Below are 19,402 nucleotides of genomic sequence, written 5' to 3'. Positions count from 1 at the left end.
AATGTACTATAAATAGAAAGTGAGATGCTAGCTATAATCTCAAGTGATCTTTATATCAATTTTTTCTTTCATTTTTGTTGTTTTCTTATTTTACAGGATAATGAATTGGAAAAGATCACAAGGAGGTTCACCATGGAGCTAGCAAAGAAGGGCTTTATTGGTATGTGTAGCCACATAGATTTTGGTATAAAGTGGGAACATCTAAAAATTTCTTTTTTTTTTTTTTTTTTTTTGTGAGACAGTCTCACTCTATTGCCCAGACTGGAGTACCTTTGGTATGATCTCATCTGCCTCCTGGGTTCAAGCAGTTCTTTTGTCTCAGCCTCCCAAGTAGCTGAGATTACAGGTGTGTGCCACCACACCCAGCTGATTTTTGTATTTTTACTAGAGATGGGGTTTTGCCATGTTGGTCAGGCTGGTCTTGAACTCCTGACCTCAGGTAATCCACCCATATCGGACTCCAAAGTGCTGGTCTTACAGACATGAGCCACTGTGCCCGGCCTCCTACTATTTGTTATAGGAGCTTTTGCCAAACATACAACGTTTCTGAAGATACTAATCTTCGTTTGCTTAATGTTTTTGTATCTTACTATTATCTGTGTTTATAAGTTCTTTGTGCGCAATCTGAATATTCTTTTCTATGATATGTAAATATTTGTCATGTATCCTTTATTTTTCAAGCAGTTTAAACCTTTCTATTTTTTTTTATCTAAAAGGCCTCTAATTTGTTTGAATAGAGTATACATAGTTACCTAATAGAATGCTTGCTCTATCAGTATAGTTAATAGAATGTTAATAGTTACTTAATAATAGAATACTTGCCCTATCAGTATCAGTATAGTTAAACAAAATAAGGTCTACTTAAATAGGAAATAAAGTGTATTTTTCTCTACTTTCTTTTCTCAGCATTTCCCCCACCATGGACAAGTTCCTATGAAATTAAACTATAAAGACTGGGCATGGTGGCTCGTGCTTGTAATCCCAGCATTTTTGGAGGCTGAGGCCTGGAAGTTCGAGATCACTCTGGGCAATATAGCAAGCCCCATCTCTACAAAAAATGAAAACATTATCCAAGCGTGATGTTGCATGTCTGTGGTCCCAACTACTAAGATGGGAGGATCACTTAAGCCTGGGAGGTCAAGGCTGTAGTGAGCTGTGATCGTGCCACTGCACTCTGGCCTGAGCGACAAAATGAGACCACATCTCAAGAAGAAAGAGAAAAGAAATAAAGCTATTCAGATTCATTTTTAGGAAAAAAAAGTCATGAAATAAGTGTCATGAAATAACGTAATATAGAAATACAGTAAGTATAGGTAACTCTAAAACTTAATTAGATTTGGCCTATCTTTCATAATAAAAGGCATTTGGGCCTTTGACATGCCGCATCCCCAGCACTGCTGTGAACTTGTGCATCATTGCACGGAGCCTGTTAACATAAGTTAACATGAGTTAACTACCTCCCTCACACTTTTACAGGAATACCTACTGATTCTGAGACGTGGCAAATCGAAGTTATGTTCATCCTGTTAATAGCCTTCATAATTTTTATAAGGTCTTTCCTCTTCACCTAAATCTCAAACACATTTAGTAGTCTTGAATGGTTTCAGACTTTATTCAGTCATATTTATCACCCATATCTGTAATATCTCCAGCTTAATTGTATCAGTCTTGACAATTACCTAATAATTCCAAAGGTCAAAAAGTGATTCCTTGGAATACTGAAAGAAAACACAGCTTAAACCCTAGTAACTTGATTTATTTGCATAATTCGCAAAAACCTTATTGACCCAGGATGCAGCTAAACTGACATCTGGGCCCAGACAGCATTGAAGCCTAGGAGGTAGGCAAAGGGAGTTTTTTCTCTCACTCTAGGCAAACCTTCAAGTTTGATGTTATTTATCTGTTATTTCCTGACTGCCCTTTCCACAGAGAGTGTCAGACTGAGGCTCAGACCTGAGCCTGAACCCTGATCCTGTCACATGTGTGTTTAACCTCAGCTTGTAAATTTCTGCAAAACAAAACAAAAAAGAAGAGGCTGGGATTTTGATTGAATCTGTACACCGATTTGTGGAGTATTGCCGTCTTCCCCACCCTCCCCAAAAGGGTTCTGCCCTTTCACCCAGTCTGGAGTACCAGGCAGCAGTCACTGCAACCTTGACCTCCTGGGCTCAAGCAATCCTCTCACCTCACCCTCCCAAGTAGCTAGAACCACAGGCATGCGCAACTGCGCCTGGCTAATTTTTTAATTTTTTGTAGAGACAGGGTCTCATCACGTATCTCAGACTGGTCTCAAACTCCTGAGCTCAAGCAGTCTTCCCACCTCAGCTTCCCAAAATACTGGGATTATAGGCATGAGCCACTGTACTCGACCAGTATTGCCGTCTTAACCATATTAAGCCTTCCAATGCTGAATATGATATGTCTTTCCATTTATTTAGGACTCTTGATTTATTTCAATGATGTTTTATAGTTCTCGTTGTAGAAGTCTGACAACTAAATATTTTATTCCTTTTAATGCTATTGTAAGTGACATTGGTCTATAGTTTTCTTATGATGTCTTTGTCTATCAGGACAATTCTAGCCTCATGGAATGAGTTGAGGAGTGTTCCTTCCTCTTCTGCTTTTGGAAAAGCTTTTGAAAGGTCCATGTTCACTCTCTTGTGTGAGTGTAAATATCACCTATGTAAAGCTCTGCAGGACCCTGATGTCTCCAGCCTTCTCATCCCCTTATATCTCTGTGCACCAAAATTACCCTTTCATCTCCAACTCTAGTCACATGCTGTTAGAAAAGTTGCTTTTTTAAAAAAAGATTAACTTCCGCCTCATACTTTTTCTCTATATAAGAATTTATCTGTTAGGCCGGGCATGGTGGCTCATGCCTGTAATCCTAGCACTTTGGGAGGCTGAGGCAGGTGGATCACTTGAGGTCAGGAGTTTGAGACCAGCCTGGCAAACATGGTAAAACGCCATCTCTACTAAAAATAAAAAAAAATTAGCCAGGCATGGTGGCCGGTACCTGTAATCCCAGCTACTCAGGAGGCTAAGGCAGGAAAATTGCTTGAACCTGGAAGGTGGAGGTTGCAGTGAGCCGAGATCATGCCACTGTACTCCAGCGTGGGCAACAAGAGTGTAACTCTGTCGCAAAAAATAAAAATTAAAAAAAAAAAAAAAAAAAAAGAATGTATCTGTTTTTCAGCAACTACTTGGTTTTTTTAAGACGGAGTCTTGCTCTGTCACCAGACTGGAGCTCACTGCAACGTCTGCCTCCCCGGTTCAAGCAATTCTTCTGCCTCAGCCTCCCAAGTAGCTGGGAGTATGGGCACATGCCTCCACACCCAGCTAATTTTTGTATTTTTAGGAGAGACAGGGTTCAACATGTTGGTCAGGCTGGGCTTGAGCTCCTGACCTTGTGATCCATCCTCCTCAGCCTCCCAAGGTGCTGGGATTACAGCCGTAAGCCACTGTGCCCAGCCTAATAGTTTAACCATTTTTTAAGTTGTGTTTTTCATTTTGTAAAAATGAGTTTGTATTTTACAGTTGAAATAATATAGAAAGTTATAAACAATATCTATATGGGGAGGAAGAGAGAAAGGGCAAGAGAAAGAAAATTGTAAGTGGGAACATGTTATACATGCTGTATGAAACCTGCCTTTTTCCATATGTATGTTTGTGATAATTCCAAGTAATTTACATGGATATAAGTTACCCTTTTTAATGGCTATTTAGTACTTTGTATAGGTATACCATAGTTCATTTAATTGATGTACAAGATAATTAGGTTGTTTTTATTTTTACTATGTTTGAGAGGAGTATTTCTGCACCTTTACAGATTTGAGTGAGCATCACTTAACATGTTTTTATCAGAGATCTTACTGTAGCCGCCAGTAATAGTGCAGTCAGTGATTCCTGTTACTGCCTGTAAGCTAATTTGTTAGCCTAAAACTTTAATTTGCTATGATCTGGGGAACTGAAAGCTAAGGCCTAAAATTTTATGTGCTGAGTGTCGAATAATAGGTCAAAGCCACGTTCTTCCACAAGTAAAATAATATGGGGCTTAACACAATTGCTTTAGCAATGTGACTCCCCTTTTTCTCTATTTGGTAAGGAGGGCTTATACCCCCACTAAGCAGCATGTTACTGTGCTGTCTCATACAGGTCAACTCCCTAACCATAATAATCCTGCTTATATAGAACACAACGGTACTGTTATCTCTAATTGCATGTTAGTGAAATGAGGTCAAGAGCGGCTAAATTGATTATCCTCTGGTCACACTCAGAAATCCTATGGAGTAGCTTATATCTGTTGTACATAGCTAACTTCCAGACATATAGCAAGTAAATGCCAGTGGGAGAAATTATTATGTAATGTTGTATGTGTCTAAATTTTATAGTGAAACATTTAATGAATATTTCTATGACTTTGATTAGTTACCTAAATGAGATCTAAAATTTTCTAGCCATGGTAACTTGGTTATTACAGAGACTTGCAAGGATCTTTGTGTTCGAGAAGAATTTTTCTTAAAAACTGGTGCACTGCTCTTTCCCTCTGTCCCCAGGTCCTGGCATTGATGTGCCTGCCCCAGACATGAGCACAGGTGAGCGGGAGATGTCCTGGATCGCTGATACCTATGCCAGCACCATAGGGCACTATGTGAGTACCCACCGGCAGCCCCGAGGCTTCTGCATTTGCTGTCTACAAGAATTAACAGTTTGACTGATTATATCAGAATCCCTGGGCTTTTCTCTCATTCAATCATAATCTTGATGTGCATATTATTTTATGTCTACTTGTCTGTTCTTTTTTTTTTTTTTTTTTTTTTTGAGACGGAGTCTCGCTCTGCCGCCCAGGCTGGAGTGCAGTGGCCGGATCTCAGCTCACTGCAAGCTCCGCCTCCCGGGTTCACGCCATTCTCCTGCCTCAGCCTCCCGAGTAGCTGGGACTACAGGCGCCCGCCACCGCGCCCGGCTAGTTTTTTGTATTTTTTAGTAGAGACGGGGTTTCACCGTGTTAGCCAGGATGGTCTCGATCTCCTGACCTCGTGATCCGCCCGTCTCGGCCTCCCAAAGTGCTGGGATTATAGGCTTGAGCCACCGCGCCCGGCCTACTTGTCTGTTCTTAAATCGTAAGGAACACAAATGGTGCTTTACTTATATGCTGCCCTATACTTGTCACTGGGAAAGGACACTTACTGACCAGGGCAGCCCACTCTGTATGCTAAGACACTAGAACATACATCAAGAAGCATCCAATTCTGATTTTTCCCTCAGAGGGCTTCCATTTAAAGAGGGACTAAGGCACATAGCAGATAAGATATGGAAATAATGTAATACAACGGTGGAGATTATGAATTCTGAAATAAGACTTTCTAGAGGAGATATTTGGGCCAGACCTTGAAAATGGGTAAAATATGAACATCTAGAGATTTGGAGGATAAGAGGAAGATAAACAATAGAGTTCAGATTGTCTGAAGGTAAGGCCTATTTATAAAGGTAATAGAAAGTAAGAGTGAAGGCTGGATTCAGTGGCTCGTTCTCGTAATCCCAGCACTTTGGGAGGCCAAGGCAGGTGGATCACTTGAGCCCAGGAGTTGGAGAGCAGCCTGGACAACATGGGAAAACCCTGTCTTTCCAAAAAATACAAAAATTAGCCAAGCTTGGTGGTATACACCTATAATCCCAGCTACCTGGGAGGCATGCTTGAGCCCGGGAGGTTGAGGCTTCTGTGAGCCGTGGTTGCGCCACTGCACTCCAGCCTGGGCAATAGAGAGAGACCCTTTCTCAAAAAAATAAGGAAAGTAAGAATGAAGAGGTAAATGAACCAGGACAAAAACACCAAGCACCAGTGTTTGTGTTTTACGTGTAGTCAGTGGAGAAACTTTGCTGATCCTTCCTGGGGAAGAGTAGGCTGGCAGCAGTGTCCAGCTGTGCTGGCGCCAGGAGAGAACCTCCCGTGGTGTCAGTGCCTTTCCACCGAGCCCAGGAGCCAGAGGACCAGGAGAGGAGCATTGGCACATGTGAGGCGCGTGACAGAGAGACTCAGCAAAACTGGATTGGATACATGTGGAATTAAGGAAAGGGACCAGGTTGAGTCACAGAGAACCAGGAGAACCTGAATCTGGGGACTGAGCAGAGGTAGTACCACAGAACTGAACATGAGAGGAAACATAACTCCTGTCCCTGAAAGGGGTGCAACCTTAAACGATGAAACATTTGAGGAATAGGAAGAGAAATGGAGTCAAAAAATACATTTATGCCTACTACATGCAGGGCCACGGGTAAGCAGGTATTCACTACAATTGGGATAAATTGCTGCAAGTTGTTTTGAAGCTATAAAAAAGAATAACAGGCCCATCCAGTCCTTTCAGTCCTTTCAAGGTAAGGTCAGAAAAGGCCTCCTAGGAGATACAGCCTTCTGGTCTGCACTCAGACAGGTGTGTGGGCATGGACTAGGGGAGGGGTAGTGGCAAGTGTTTGGAACAGAAGGAAGTACCTGAGGGAAGGTTCTGAAGTTCAGAAGCTGGGTGAACTTGGGAGGCTAAGGACTGACTATTGTGGCCAAAGTTGAGAAAGAAAGGTGGGGTAAAAAAGACCAGTAGAAACAAGGGTCAGGCCAGGTTACTGCTTGGTAGGTGACTGTGAGAACTTTGGTCTTTGTCCTGAAAACACAGGGAAACCAGCAAAGAGCTGGTTTCAAGCAGGTGTGACTCAGCTAAGTGTGCATTTGAAGACTTGAGGGCAGGAGACTACTACAGGGGCCCAGACTGCAAGGGGATATGAAGAGGGAAGCAGGGCATGAAGTATAGCCTCCAACTAAGAAAAATGGCACTGGAGAGAAGCAGAAAGAAGACAGCTTGAAAAGTGGCCGTTGCCCAAAGAAGAAGGTTTTTGTTGTCTTTTGGCATGTGTACTGGCTGTGAGCCACAGATTCACTGGTGCAAGAGAGAGACAATGCTGCAGAGATGCAGGGTGGTAGAGGCAGTGAAGTCCCCCAGGGGAATAAAAGCCTGGGGAATTCTTTTCATAGTGAAAAGACGGGCCTTGGAAAAGAGGAAGAATGTGGAAATGGGGACATTTCCTGAGGTGATGTCATGCCGTGGCTGGGAACATGGGCAGACCACCTGAAGTCCAACCCTGGCACCTTCACCCATCAGTTCTGTGACCTGGAAGTCTCTGTGCCTCCATTTCCTCCTATGCAAAATGACAGAAATAGTGGTACCTGCTTTGTGAGACTCATATAAGGATTAGATGAATAATAATCCAATGCACTTAGAACTGTACATAGCCCTTAGTAAGTACCAGAAAATAAATACCTATAGGTATTACATCAGGTAAGTTATACAACTCCCTGAAATAAAACAGGAACGATATAGACCCTTCAAGAAATTGTGGTTTCAACTGCCCCTCCCAAAAAGGCCAGTTTTCCACCTGTCACCTTTTTATGCTTCCTTCCCTTAGGCGTTGATTTTAGGTTTCTTATCACTTAAGGAAAACTGTTCACCAGTATAGTCCAAGGGGCAGTGCTTCAGAAGACTTTATCTTGCTGTTAGCACTGAGAATAAGCTACAAATAACATACCGCCAACTGGTTTGCACTATTCAATCTAGAGTCTTGCTTAAAAAGTACAAAAGACCAGCTGGGCGTGGTGGCTCACGCCTGTAATCCCAGCACTTTGGGAGGCGGAAGCAGGTGGATCACCTGAGGTCAGGAACTCATTTGACAATGAGATCTGGGTGTGGTCTCTTGAATTTTTTTTTTTTTTTTTTTTTTTTGAAACGGAGTCTCACTCTGTTACCTGATCTCAGCTCACTGCAAACTCCCCCTCCCGGGTTCAAGCAATTCTCCTGCCTTAGCCTCCCAAGTAGCTGGGATTACAGGTGCCTGCCACCATGCCTGGCTAATTTTTTTTGTATTTTTAGTAGAGATGGTGTTTCATCATGTTGGCCAGGTTGGACTCAGGTGAAGCATGGCCCCTTGAACTACACTGATGAGCAGTTTTCCTTCTTTCAGTGATAGGAAATCTAAAATCAAGGCCTACGGAAAGGACGCAGTTGTTTTTGTTATTCATTTCTAGATGTCAACTGAACGTGCCGCCGCCCTCTTTGTTGTAGCCCCACCTAGAAGTGCAGTGTTGGTGGGAGAATGTATTCTTCTCTGGGCTCTCAGGACCATTATGTATGCTGGGGAGCCTGGCAGTTGGCGCCAGGCCTGACCCAGACAGTATTTCCTTCAGCTCCAGCATTTGCATTCTCACTGTTGAAAAGCATTTGGCACTCAGTTTCCATTTCTGTATTCATAAGTGTTAATTATTCACGAAAACAAACTGTGGGAAAACTAATTTTATAAATCACTTTACTAGATTGCATTTCCCTTCCTTTCTTTCATCCTTTTTGTTGGTAATTATACAAATAATATAATTCTAAGTTCTCTGTGTAAAAATATTTAAACAATGCAGATAAAGAATAGATCACTTTTTAATTCAGCCAGCTGGAACGTTAGGGAAATGCTGGGAGTTAGGGGTTTGGTGTGAAGCAAGGCATTTTATTTTGTTTACATGGAAAGTGAATTGCTTCAACAAGTTTATTATTTCATACTTTTGCCACTGACTTAAAAATTTTATATGGATTTTCATTTTATATTGATTGCCTGTATAAAATAAGACTGTCTCTAGTTTCTCCTGCGCTACCAGTGAGTTTACTCTGCAGTGTTCCGGTGGCCATGTTTATAGTCTAACTGATGCCTTTGAAGGGAAGCCCTCCTGAGCCCCATTCTTCTTTTTTTTTCAATTACACCTGTTTCAGAACAAGAATATATGCACATCTTCAGTTGAAAGAGGAAGGAAAGATGGGTGGTGAAGACTGCTAACCCCATCTCCACTTTGCAGAGCTAACCACTGCTACCAAAGATACTCTGCTCACACAGAAGCACAGGACTCTCACCCACACATACCTTTTTAAAATATTTCATTAAGGCCGGGCGCGGTGGCTCAAGCCTGTAATCCCAGCACTTTGGGAGGCCGAGACGGGCGGATCACGAGGTCAGGAGATCGAGACCATCCTGGCTAACACGGTGAAACCCCGTCTCTACTAAAAAAAATACAAAAAACTAGCCGGGCGAGGTGGCGGGCGCCTGTAGTCCCAGCTACTCGGGAGGCTGAGGCAGGAGAATGGCGTAAACCCGGGAGGTGGGGCTTGCGGTGAGCTGAGATCCGGCCACTGTACTCCAGCCTGGGCGACACAGCGAGACTCCGTCTCAAAAAAAAAAATATTTCATTAAATACTTTCGTTAGTCTACTCTTAAAAGAACTTGAATATCTTGTTATATTAAGTATCAAATTATATTAAAAACTTCTTTTTAACAAGTAGCAGAATACAACATTGAGTCTTCCCATCCAAGAAAATTGTAAAGCCTCTTCCTGTCTCAGGCTCTGTTTTGGTGACATGCTCAAGTCTTATACTAGATTTTGAGACACTCGTGAATGAGATGTATATGTACCTTGATTTAGTAGAGCTTAAATACTTGTTGAAGGAATGATAGCTTTTAGGCTAAGCTAGTTCTACTTTTGTGATGTTATTTGTACTTACTTGATGTTCAATCCCTGCACTCTGTTTCTTCTGTCAGAAAATATAGTCTACTTTGCTGGGCGTGGTGCCTCACGCCTGTAATCCCAGCACTTTGGGAGACTGAAGTGGGCGGATCACCTTTGGTCAGGAATTCAAGACCAGCCTGACCAATATGGAGAAACCCCGTATCTACTAAAATTACAAAATTAGCTGGGCGTGGTGGCACATGCCTGCAATCCCAGCTACTCAGGAGACTGAGGCAGAAGAATTGCTTGAACCCTGGAGGCAGAGGTTGCAGTGAGCCAAGATAGCGCCATTGCACTCCAGCCTGGGCAACGTGAAACTCTGTCTCGGAAAAAAGAAAACAAAAAACCAAAAATATAGTCTATTTCATTGTATTTTCTAGGAACAGAAAGCTGAAAAAGTGAGTGTTGTCTCTATTGGTAAAAGTGTACCTTAAATACATTCATACACACACACTCCTCATTAGCATTAAATGAGAATGTGCTTTGACTTTAATTCGTTGTATTCGTTCAACAGAGAAATTGGACTTGACATTTCATTCTTTCAATTACTCCCTCTTACAGGATATTAATGCACATGCCTGTGTTACTGGTAAACCCATCAGCCAAGGGGGCATCCATGGACGCATCTCTGCTACTGGCCGTGGTGTCTTCCATGGGATTGAAAACTTCATCAATGAAGCTTCTTACATGAGCATTTTAGGAATGACACCAGGGTTTGGAGATAAAACATTTGTTGTTCAGGTAAAAAAAAAAAAAAAAGTTTCCTTAATAACTGATAGACATTAAGTACAGTTTTGAATGTTTTTAGAATTGTAATTTTAAAATTCAGTTATCTCGAATCTCTTAAACTTTAGAGTGGTGGTTTTCAGAGTAATAGATCTTTTGTTTTTTGAACCTTGGTATGATTCATGTAACTAGAACTGATTTAAGTATCTCTCAAGTAGATGTGAAACTGTTACCAACTCTCACCAAATTCAACCAAAATATTGGTCAGTATTCAAACTTGAAATTGTATCTAGAAGGGCAAGTCTCTCAACATAATTTTCTAAGTTTCGCAAGCATGTAGAAAGGTTTACACATTGACCCAAATTTATTTGATGTGGTAACATGTGTTTTACTTAGGAGAATCTTAATTAATTGCAGTGAACCCAGATCACGCCACTGCACTCCAGCCTCGGTGACAGAGCAAGACTCCATCTCAAAAGAAAAAAAGAAAAAGAAAACTTAACCAGGCATGATGGCGGCACCTGTAACCCCAACTACTTGGGAGACTAAGGCAGGAGAATCACTTGAACCTGGGAGGCGGAGGCTGCATTGAGGCAAGGTTGTGCCATTGCACTCCAGCCTGTGTAACATAATGAGACTCAGTCTCTAAAAAAAAAAAAGTTATATTTGTCCAAATTAGTGACATCCCTTTTCACAACATACGACATCTGATCATCAAAGACCTGGTGGTGTACTTACCACCACTGCCATTGATTGATTGATTGATTGATTGAGATGGAGTCTCACTCTGTTGCCCCAGGCTGGAGTGCAGTGATGCAATCTTGGCTCACTGCAACCTCCACCTTCTAGGTTCAAGTGATTCTCCTGCCTCATTCTCCCAAGTAGCTGGGATTACAGGGACAGACCACCACGCCTGACTACTTTTTGTATTTTTAGTAGAGACAGGTTTCACCATGTTGGCCATAGCTGGTCTCGAACTCCTGACCCCAAGTGATCCACCTGCCTCAGCCTCCCAAAGTGCTGGAATTAAAAGCGTGAGCCACCATGCCCGGTCATCACATTCTTAAACAGAGAATTTTATTGTTGAAGAGAAGCCAGTTAGTACATTGTTTCTTTTGGCAAAAGAATTTTGAGAATAGCTTCTAAATGAACAGAATGTGGATTTACATTGGTCACAATATGACTCTTGCTGTCTATACCAGGACTTTAATTTTTATGTCATGGATAATTGTTCTTCACAGGGATTTGGTAATGTGGGCCTACACTCTATGAGATATTTACATCGTTTTGGTGCTAAATGTATTGCTGTTGGTGAGTCTGATGGGAGTATATGGAATCCAGATGGTATTGACCCAAAGGAACTGGAAGACTTCAAATTGGTATTAATACATTTTTATGGCATAGACACTAAATATAAACATTTAAACTCTGGTGCAGCTATTAATTGTGATTTTCAATCAATGGCAGCAACATGGGTCCATTCTGGGCTTCCCCAAGGCAAAGCCCTATGAAGGAAGCATCTTGGAGGCCGACTGTGACATACTGATCCCAGCTGCCAGTGAGAAGCAGTTGACCAAATCCAACGCGCCCAGAGTCAAAGCCAAGGTGACAACATTATAAAAACCGGAACTAACATTATCAATGTGAATGACGTCGGGGGGTCATAGAAGAATCTGATTGAGTTTTCTCTTTCTTTTTAGCAGCTTTATTGGCATATATTGCACATACCATACAGTTCTCCCATTTAAAGTAAATAATTTAATGGCTTTTAGCTCCCTGCACAGAGTTGTGCAACCATTACCAAAAAAAACGCATCTGCCTGACACTCCTGTAAAAAAAGTTTAAAAACCTAGATAAACAGGAAAGTAAAAGGTAGTTTTATACACTTTGTAGAGCAAAATAACCTCTATTTAATTTTAACTGAAGCTGTACTTCTCCCCACAGGCCCTTGTTCATATATGCATATCTCTTGCTCTCAGTGGAGGGGATTTGACGGTGTTGTTGGCATTTCTCTATGTTCCTGACTCTCTTGCAGATCATTGCTGAAGGTGCCAATGGGCCAACAACTCCAGAAGCGGACAAGATCTTCCTGGAGAGAAACATTATGGTTATTCCAGTAGGTCATCTATATTGATTAGGCTTTATATGTACTTAGAATCATAATTGTCTTTTGCAAGGAATTTGGAGGAAGAGAGGAATTATTAGTCTCCCAAGCTATATGGAGTGAATTCATCTTTATTTCACTTTTGAGAAAATATAGTAGAAGCATGGTTAATTCTAAGCCTGTCACTTTTCACTGTGATCTAAACATTTATTCCAATTTCACGGTCTTTACTGAATGTCTTTAACCTTCTAAGAGTCTGGTTATAGAAATGTGTGCTGTGTTAGAAACACTATTCTAACTTAAGTTCTAAGATTTTCTGTATGATTCCTAACCTTATGCATTTCAAGTGCCCCTTCCGGCTTTACTCAGAAAACGAATATGAGGCACACATGCTCAGGTTTTTTAGCAGGTACGCACGAGTCTACACCAAAAAGTTATTAGAAATTAGTGTGGGCTTGGGATGCATTTTAAAGAACCCCCTTTGCTGAAAGCACTTGAGACATTTAACGTAACTGAAATGGGCTACCCTTAGGTAATAGGAGAAAGAATCCTGTCTTCTGAGAGGCCCTGTGGACGGTCCAATCCAGTTGGTTGGTGGGCAAGCCATTTAGTCTGAGAACTTCTGGTAGAGAAGAGGCTGTAACCAAAGATTATTAACATTCATTGATTAATAAGCCAAACAATGATTTTTTTCTCCCTAAATAGAAAAAGCGTTAGATGGAATTAGGCGAGGTGGGGAGGAGTGTTAAATTAAGTGTGAAATTCCTGACACTAGCTAAAATATATTTGTGATAGTTGAAGTTCAGTCTACCTTGGTATTGAAATTAAGGTCTTAGGTTCATTTTAAGCTTTTACTAAAACCATCGTCTTCTAATTTCTTTGGTGTCTTATTTTTGTGTATAGGATCTCTACCTGAATGCTGGAGGAGTGACAGTATCTTACTTTGAGTGGCTGAAGAATCTAAATCATGTCAGCTATGGCCGTTTGACCTTCAAATATGAAAGGGATTCTAACTACCACTTGCTCAGTGAGTGTCGATAATCTTGTTCACCAAAACCCATCTTCTGAGCCAGCTAAAAGACTGTAAAAAGGTCCACTTAAGAGAACTTACCCCTTTGGGAAAGAATTGAGTCTCAGAAAAGAAAATAATATTTTGTCTCATGAAACCTAGACCAAAAATGCACAATGTCTTTCTGGATATTAACTCTCCCATATACTTATATCCAGATTTTTATTCTGTGTTGTAATATTCACAGAATATAATTTACTTTTTTTTTTTTCTTTTGTTAAGAGGGAGTCTCGCTCCGTCACCCAGGCTGGAGTGCAGTGGCGCGAACTCAGCTTACTGCAGCCTCCACCTCCCGGGTTCAAGCAATTCTCCTGCCTCACCCTCCCAAGTAGCTGGGATTACAGGCACTCGCCGCCATACCCGGCTAATTTTTGTATTTTTAGTAGAGACGAGGTGTCACCATGTTGGCCAGGATAGCCTTGATCTCCTGACCTCGTGATCCGCCTGCCTCAGCCTCCCAAAGTGCTGGGATTACAGGCATGAGCCACCGCGCCCAGCCAATAATATTTATTTAAGTGTGATTTTAAAACCCCACTGTCAATACTCAGTTCTGTCTCTGGTTGCTCTTAGTAAAGGCCTGTCTAGTGTCAAGAATTGTTTTTGAGACTCCTGATGAGAATACTTGTTTTTCTTTGACTAGAGTAAGCTCCACAGTTAAGAGTAGAATTTCTCATCAAGCTGAAATAAGACCAAGACCTCCTACTGAGCTTCTCTACTCAGCCCACTGTGAGAATCTGGGTGAAGTGTTCCATCTATTTCCTTTTCTTTTTCCCCCAGCATTTTCTTTTTAATAGAGCCAAGGAAAAACCCTGGTAATGGGTGTTATGGAAACAGAGCAGTGACCTAAATCCACATTTATATAGGAAATTGGCGATGTGTTTTATTCCTTCTTGACTGAGTTTTAAATGATTAACCCTTTTATGTCTTTAAAACTCTGTATAAGTTTTTGGGTTACAGTTATTGTTTGGGACTACTTTTGATTCTACTTTTTTTTTTTTTTCTGTTAGCAATATCTTGATATCTTGTTTTTTTGTTTTTTCTATAGTGTCTGTTCAAGAGAGTTTAGAAAGAAAATTTGGAAAGCATGGTGGAACTATTCCCATTGTACCCACGGCAGAGTTCCAAGACAGGATATCGGTGAGTGTGCTCACCCCACAGTTGTACCATACCATGTATGTGGTGAAACAGTTGTACCTTTATTCTAGTGACAGTGCAGATTGGTGCAGCTCTTTGGAAAATGTGAAGTTATTAAAGTGTTCCTGCCCTTTGGTGCTATGATAATCTCCTGTCTGGGAATTTATCCTAAGAAAATAATTCAAAAGAGGAGGAACCACTCCATGCACGGTGATGTTACTGAAACTACGTGTAGGCCGGGCGAGGTGGCTCATTCCTCTAATCCCAGCACTTTTGGAGGCCAAGGCAGGTGGATCACCTGAGGTCAGGAGTTCAAGACCAGCCTGGCCAACATGGCGAAACTCCATCTCTACTAAAAATACAAAAAATTAGCCGGCCGTGGTGGCGTGCTTGTAGTCCCAGCTACTTGGGAGACTGAGGCAGGAGAATTGCTTGAACCTGGTAGGCAGAGGTTGCAGTGAGCCAAGATCACGCCATTGCACTCCAGCCTGGGCAACAACAGCGAAACTCCATCTCAAAAGAAAAAAAGAAGAAAAACAGTGTAGACAGTTTTTAAATTTGGTTTTATTTAAAGTTCAAGTGCAGGGAAATGGCTGAGTTATAATATATCTTATAATACATCTTAGGAAATATTCAGTCATAGTTTAAGAATATATTACAATGGCTACGTTATCATGTATCTTCTTATGAAATATTCAGTGATAGAAAACCGTTCTGAGACGTATTGCAACATGGGAAAAAGTTAAAGGTTTTGTTTTAAAGAAAGAAAAAATGCTTTAGCAATTCTAGGTACTAACCATTCCCCTCAGTAAGCCTTCCTTTTTCCTAGAGTGATGTCTTTGTTCTGGTCCTTCTATCTGGAATACACCAGTCCCTTCCCTGCTTAAGTGTCACTGCAGTTCTGTGGCTGTCTCTGAAAGTCTCCTGTGTGCCACTGTTTCATACAGAACATCCATCCCGAGTGGCTAGTAGTGCATTGGAAGGGCTTGTGCTGCTACTGCCGCTGCCAGAGGGCTGTTCACCACTCTCTTTGGTCACCCCACTGCCCAGCATATGCCTTGTCAGTTAAAAAAAAAAAAGGGTTCTCAACCTCTCTCTTTCTTATTTCCCCCTGTCCCTGTTTGGCTGTATCAGGACCCACATCATGACCCTGCCATGTTTCCACTGTCCCTCATCCCCCAGTGCCCTCACTTCCCTCCTTATCTAACTTAAATTCCATGCTCCATCATTACAGTCACTCCCCGGTCTTGTTTCCTTCGTCATACTCCCTTGTTAACACCTAAGCCCTGATTAAATCCCAGCAGTCTCTTCCATGCCTCTAACTGTAGGAGGCCTGCTGGCAGTTCACATCCTAACCACTAACCTGAAGTATGTGCTCAGAGCTGCCCAGCAGTCATACTGCTTTTCCGTGTTGCATTCATTCTGCCCATCTCCTGAGCGATTACATCGTATTTTCTCCTCTTCTCACTGCCTTGCACTCCAAGTCATAACCTGCTATCTGTTCACAGATAAAACTGAGGCAGCCTGGGAGCTTTCACATCTACCCAGCTCCTGGTAGCTGGGTCACCTTAAGAGTGGTAGTGAGTTAATTATCCTTAATTTTGTAAAAAGCATTTCAAGAAACAAATTAGGAAAGAGAGAAGCTGACTTGATGGTGAAGTCCCTGGATCATATCCTAACTCTAAAAATAGCTATCTGTAACATTGACCAGCTTCTCTGGTCCTTAGTTTCCTGTTCAGTAAAATTAAGAAGCTGCTAAGATCTATACAACTTTAAAAGTTGCTGGCAGTACTGAATACGCAGGCAGAATTCTACCCCCAAGCCGCTTTGGGGTTTAATGAGATTCCTTTCTGGGTTCTGGGTGGTGTCCCTGTTCTCTGGGGAGCCGAGGTGAACGCACCATGGCATGAACAGCGTAACACATTGCTCAGTGCATCTGCGTCTCCGTGAGTGGAGGGTGCTCATCTCACTCCATACCCTCATGTCTCTTAAGTCCAAAAACTGTCTTCATTGTTGTACCATAATCTTATTTCATGAGTATTTGTTTGCTGTCAAATATAAATAAAAATAAATTGTTACTTGAGTATCAAGATACTGTATCTTTGATACTGTACAGAAATGACATATCTTTGCTGAAAGACAAAAAATTCTGTCTGGTCATATATTGACTTAAGAATCCTTTGTCATCTTATACAGGGACACAAAGCAGGTCTTTGTGGTTTTGTTAAACATGTGTTCTTTTTCCCTAATAGGGTGCATCTGAGAAAGACATCGTGCATTCTGGCTTGGCGTACACAATGGAGCGATCTGCCAGGGTATGTGTGCAGATGCTGTTTGCCTTCCTGCTAGTCACATGAAATGTAACTCAACCGTGTTATCTCAGCCGCCAGACTGTGTGTGCTGATAGAAAATAGCAATCTGTTCAATGGTCCTCATTTGTGTGTAGCAAAACACATGCTTTTTGAGTCTCAGATGATGAGCAATTTTTTTAGAGTCTTTAAATACGTTTATGAGGCTTTGGAAAGAAATAATAAGGCTGATTTAGGAGGTAATGATGTTGGCAGCTAGCCCAATATCGAGTAGTTAGCCAAATTGGGTTGTAGCTCAGTGCGCCACTATGTTACAGCTACAGGAGGCTACCTTACTGTAGAATTTGGTATAAGCACAAGTTGTTTTGACTGCTTGATCCCTACTTTAAGGCCTCAACCACAGTTTGAGTCCCGTTTTCCTAATTTCTTCTTGGGTTCAGATTCTGTCTGCTTGGATTTATGGTGAAATAGCATAAGCAGATATTGATGAAGAAGGTGATGCTTCTTAGTGCTGTTGTTTTTCTTGTTAATTTTTTATTGAGTTAGGGTTTATGTCCTATAAATTAATCCTTTCAAAGTATAAAATTCGGCATCCTTTATTGTATATTCGAGCCATCACCACTTTATAATTCTAGACATTTTCATCACTCCCTTCTTTTTTTGGGTTTTTGAGACAGAGTCTCGCCCTGTTGCCCAGGCTAGAGTGCAGTAGCGCAATTTCAGCTCACTGTAACCTCCACCTCCCGAGTTCAAGCAATTCTTGTCTGTCAGCCTCCCGAGTAGCTGGGATTACGGGTGTGAGCCACAACGCCCAACTAATTTTTGTTTTTGTTTTTGTTTTGTTTTTTGAGATGGAGTCTCGCTCTGTCTCCCACCTGGAGTGCAGTGGTGCGATCTCTGCTCACTGCAACCACCGCCTCCTGGGTTCAAGCAATTCTCCTTCCTCGGTCTCCCAAGCAGCTGGGATTACAGGTGCCCACCCCTGTGCCTGTATTTTTAGTAGAGATGGGATTTCACCATGTTGGTCAGGTTGGTCTCGAACTCCTGACCTCAAGTAATCCACCCGCCTTGGCCTCCCGACGTGCTGGGATTACAGGTGTGAGGCACCGCACCCCGGCCTAATTTTTGTATTTTTAGTAGAGACAGGGTTTCACCATGTTGGCAAGTCTGGTCTAGAACTCCTGACCTCAAGTGATCTGCCCATCTCAGCCTCCCAAAGTGCTGGGATTACAGGCGTGAGCCACTGCACCCAGCCACCCCATTGTTAAGTCCAGAGAATTAGGCCCTCTTACCTAGTGGTTCTGCTGCTACAGTAGTTTGTCTTTGGCTGCCCAAGTCCTGCCTTGAAACACTGAGAAGGTAACTTGGACCAGGCCTGTCTGGGCCTTGTGTGTTTATGGCCTGGCCACTTGAGTCAGGATCATCTTCACTGCATTTTCTCTTTCTTTTCAGCAAATTATGCGCACAGCCATGAAGTATAACCTGGGATTGGACCTGAGAACAGCTGCCTATGTCAATGCCATTGAGAAAGTCTTCAAAGTGTACAATGAAGCTGGTGTGACCTTCACATAGATTGGATCGTGGCTGACTTCCTCACTACCCTCTTCACCTGTAACTTCTGCAGACCTATCACAAGTTTACATGTAACCACAGAAATCCCTTTCTCTCCTGACTCAGTAATAATGGATACCATTCTCAACAAGTCAATCCAAATCAGCCCCTGAAGGAGAAAGAAATTAAGGTTAGGGGATCATGTACAAGCTGAGTGTGAAAGTAGAAATCACCTACACCAGAGAGCCATTTGGGTATTTTGCCTTTAAATAAAAAGTCTCCTCCATCTGGCTGTGCAGCCTTGCTCTGTGGCTTTTCCCAACACAATCAGTGCTATTGCTGGGGAAGGGACAGGCAAGAGCAGTCAGTTGCTTGCTTATTTTGCTCTGGACGAGTCTGGGACACGCTGTAACTTTAGCACATTTAAGAAGTAGGTGTGTGGCCTTTTGAGAAGGTGGCATGGTCCTCAAGTGAGTTCTTAGTATTTTATATCAGCAAAATAACTCAATTTTGCAGGTTGCAAACAAATATAAAAGCTGTTTCTGTTTATGAATTCTATTCTTTTAGAATAAAATAAGTACATGCTGCTGTAATAAAATTGCCTTTAATCACTTAACAAGCCTAACCTTGACTCAAACAGTGAATGCCTATAAAAATAATAAATGAAAAAAACTAGTATTTTTATATCATAAAACAGTGTCATTTATAGCTTATCAGTCATGTATTGTCCAGCAAACATTAAAAGCCCTGTGGATAATTAAGTTATCTTCATACCTGCAAAGTGATGGAGGCTATTTTTGTTAAAACTGTCAGAATTTGCTAAGTATAATTATGACACATAGTCCAAAGAATGCAGTAACCTTTTTATCATGTTAACTAATTGTTCTCTTTTGAAGATCTATGGTTGACTAATTAAACAGTAA

At 41.7% G+C, this 19,402-nt stretch overlaps 1 protein-coding gene across 2 annotated transcripts in view; it reads left to right on the top strand.

Moving 5' to 3' along the window:
* The window catches only part of GLUD1 (glutamate dehydrogenase 1), a 37,619-nt gene extending 18,542 nt beyond the window's left edge, over positions 1–19,077 (top strand). For both annotated transcript variants that reach the window (XM_065520055.2, XM_005565233.5), the window contains 10 exons: positions 97–160; positions 4,557–4,651; positions 10,148–10,327; positions 11,554–11,691; positions 11,780–11,917; positions 12,348–12,428; positions 13,320–13,443; positions 14,531–14,622; positions 16,872–16,934; positions 18,381–19,077. In XM_065520055.2, coding sequence (XP_065376127.1) covers positions 97–160; positions 4,557–4,651; positions 10,148–10,327; positions 11,554–11,691; positions 11,780–11,917; positions 12,348–12,428; positions 13,320–13,443; positions 14,531–14,622; positions 16,872–16,934; positions 18,381–18,500 — 1,095 coding nt within the window. In that variant the 3' untranslated portion in view covers positions 18,501–19,077. The remainder of the gene's footprint in view (positions 1–96; positions 161–4,556; positions 4,652–10,147; positions 10,328–11,553; positions 11,692–11,779; positions 11,918–12,347; positions 12,429–13,319; positions 13,444–14,530; positions 14,623–16,871; positions 16,935–18,380) is intronic.
* Positions 19,078–19,402: the final 325 nt, after the last annotated feature.

The sequence above is a fragment of the Macaca fascicularis genome, chromosome 9 (genome assembly GCF_037993035.2).
Source record: "Macaca fascicularis isolate 582-1 chromosome 9, T2T-MFA8v1.1".
In the NCBI taxonomy this organism is placed as follows: domain Eukaryota; kingdom Metazoa; phylum Chordata; class Mammalia; order Primates; family Cercopithecidae; genus Macaca; species Macaca fascicularis.
Note: the sequence above shows the minus strand (reverse complement) of the source record. Positions and strands in the feature narration are given on the sequence as shown.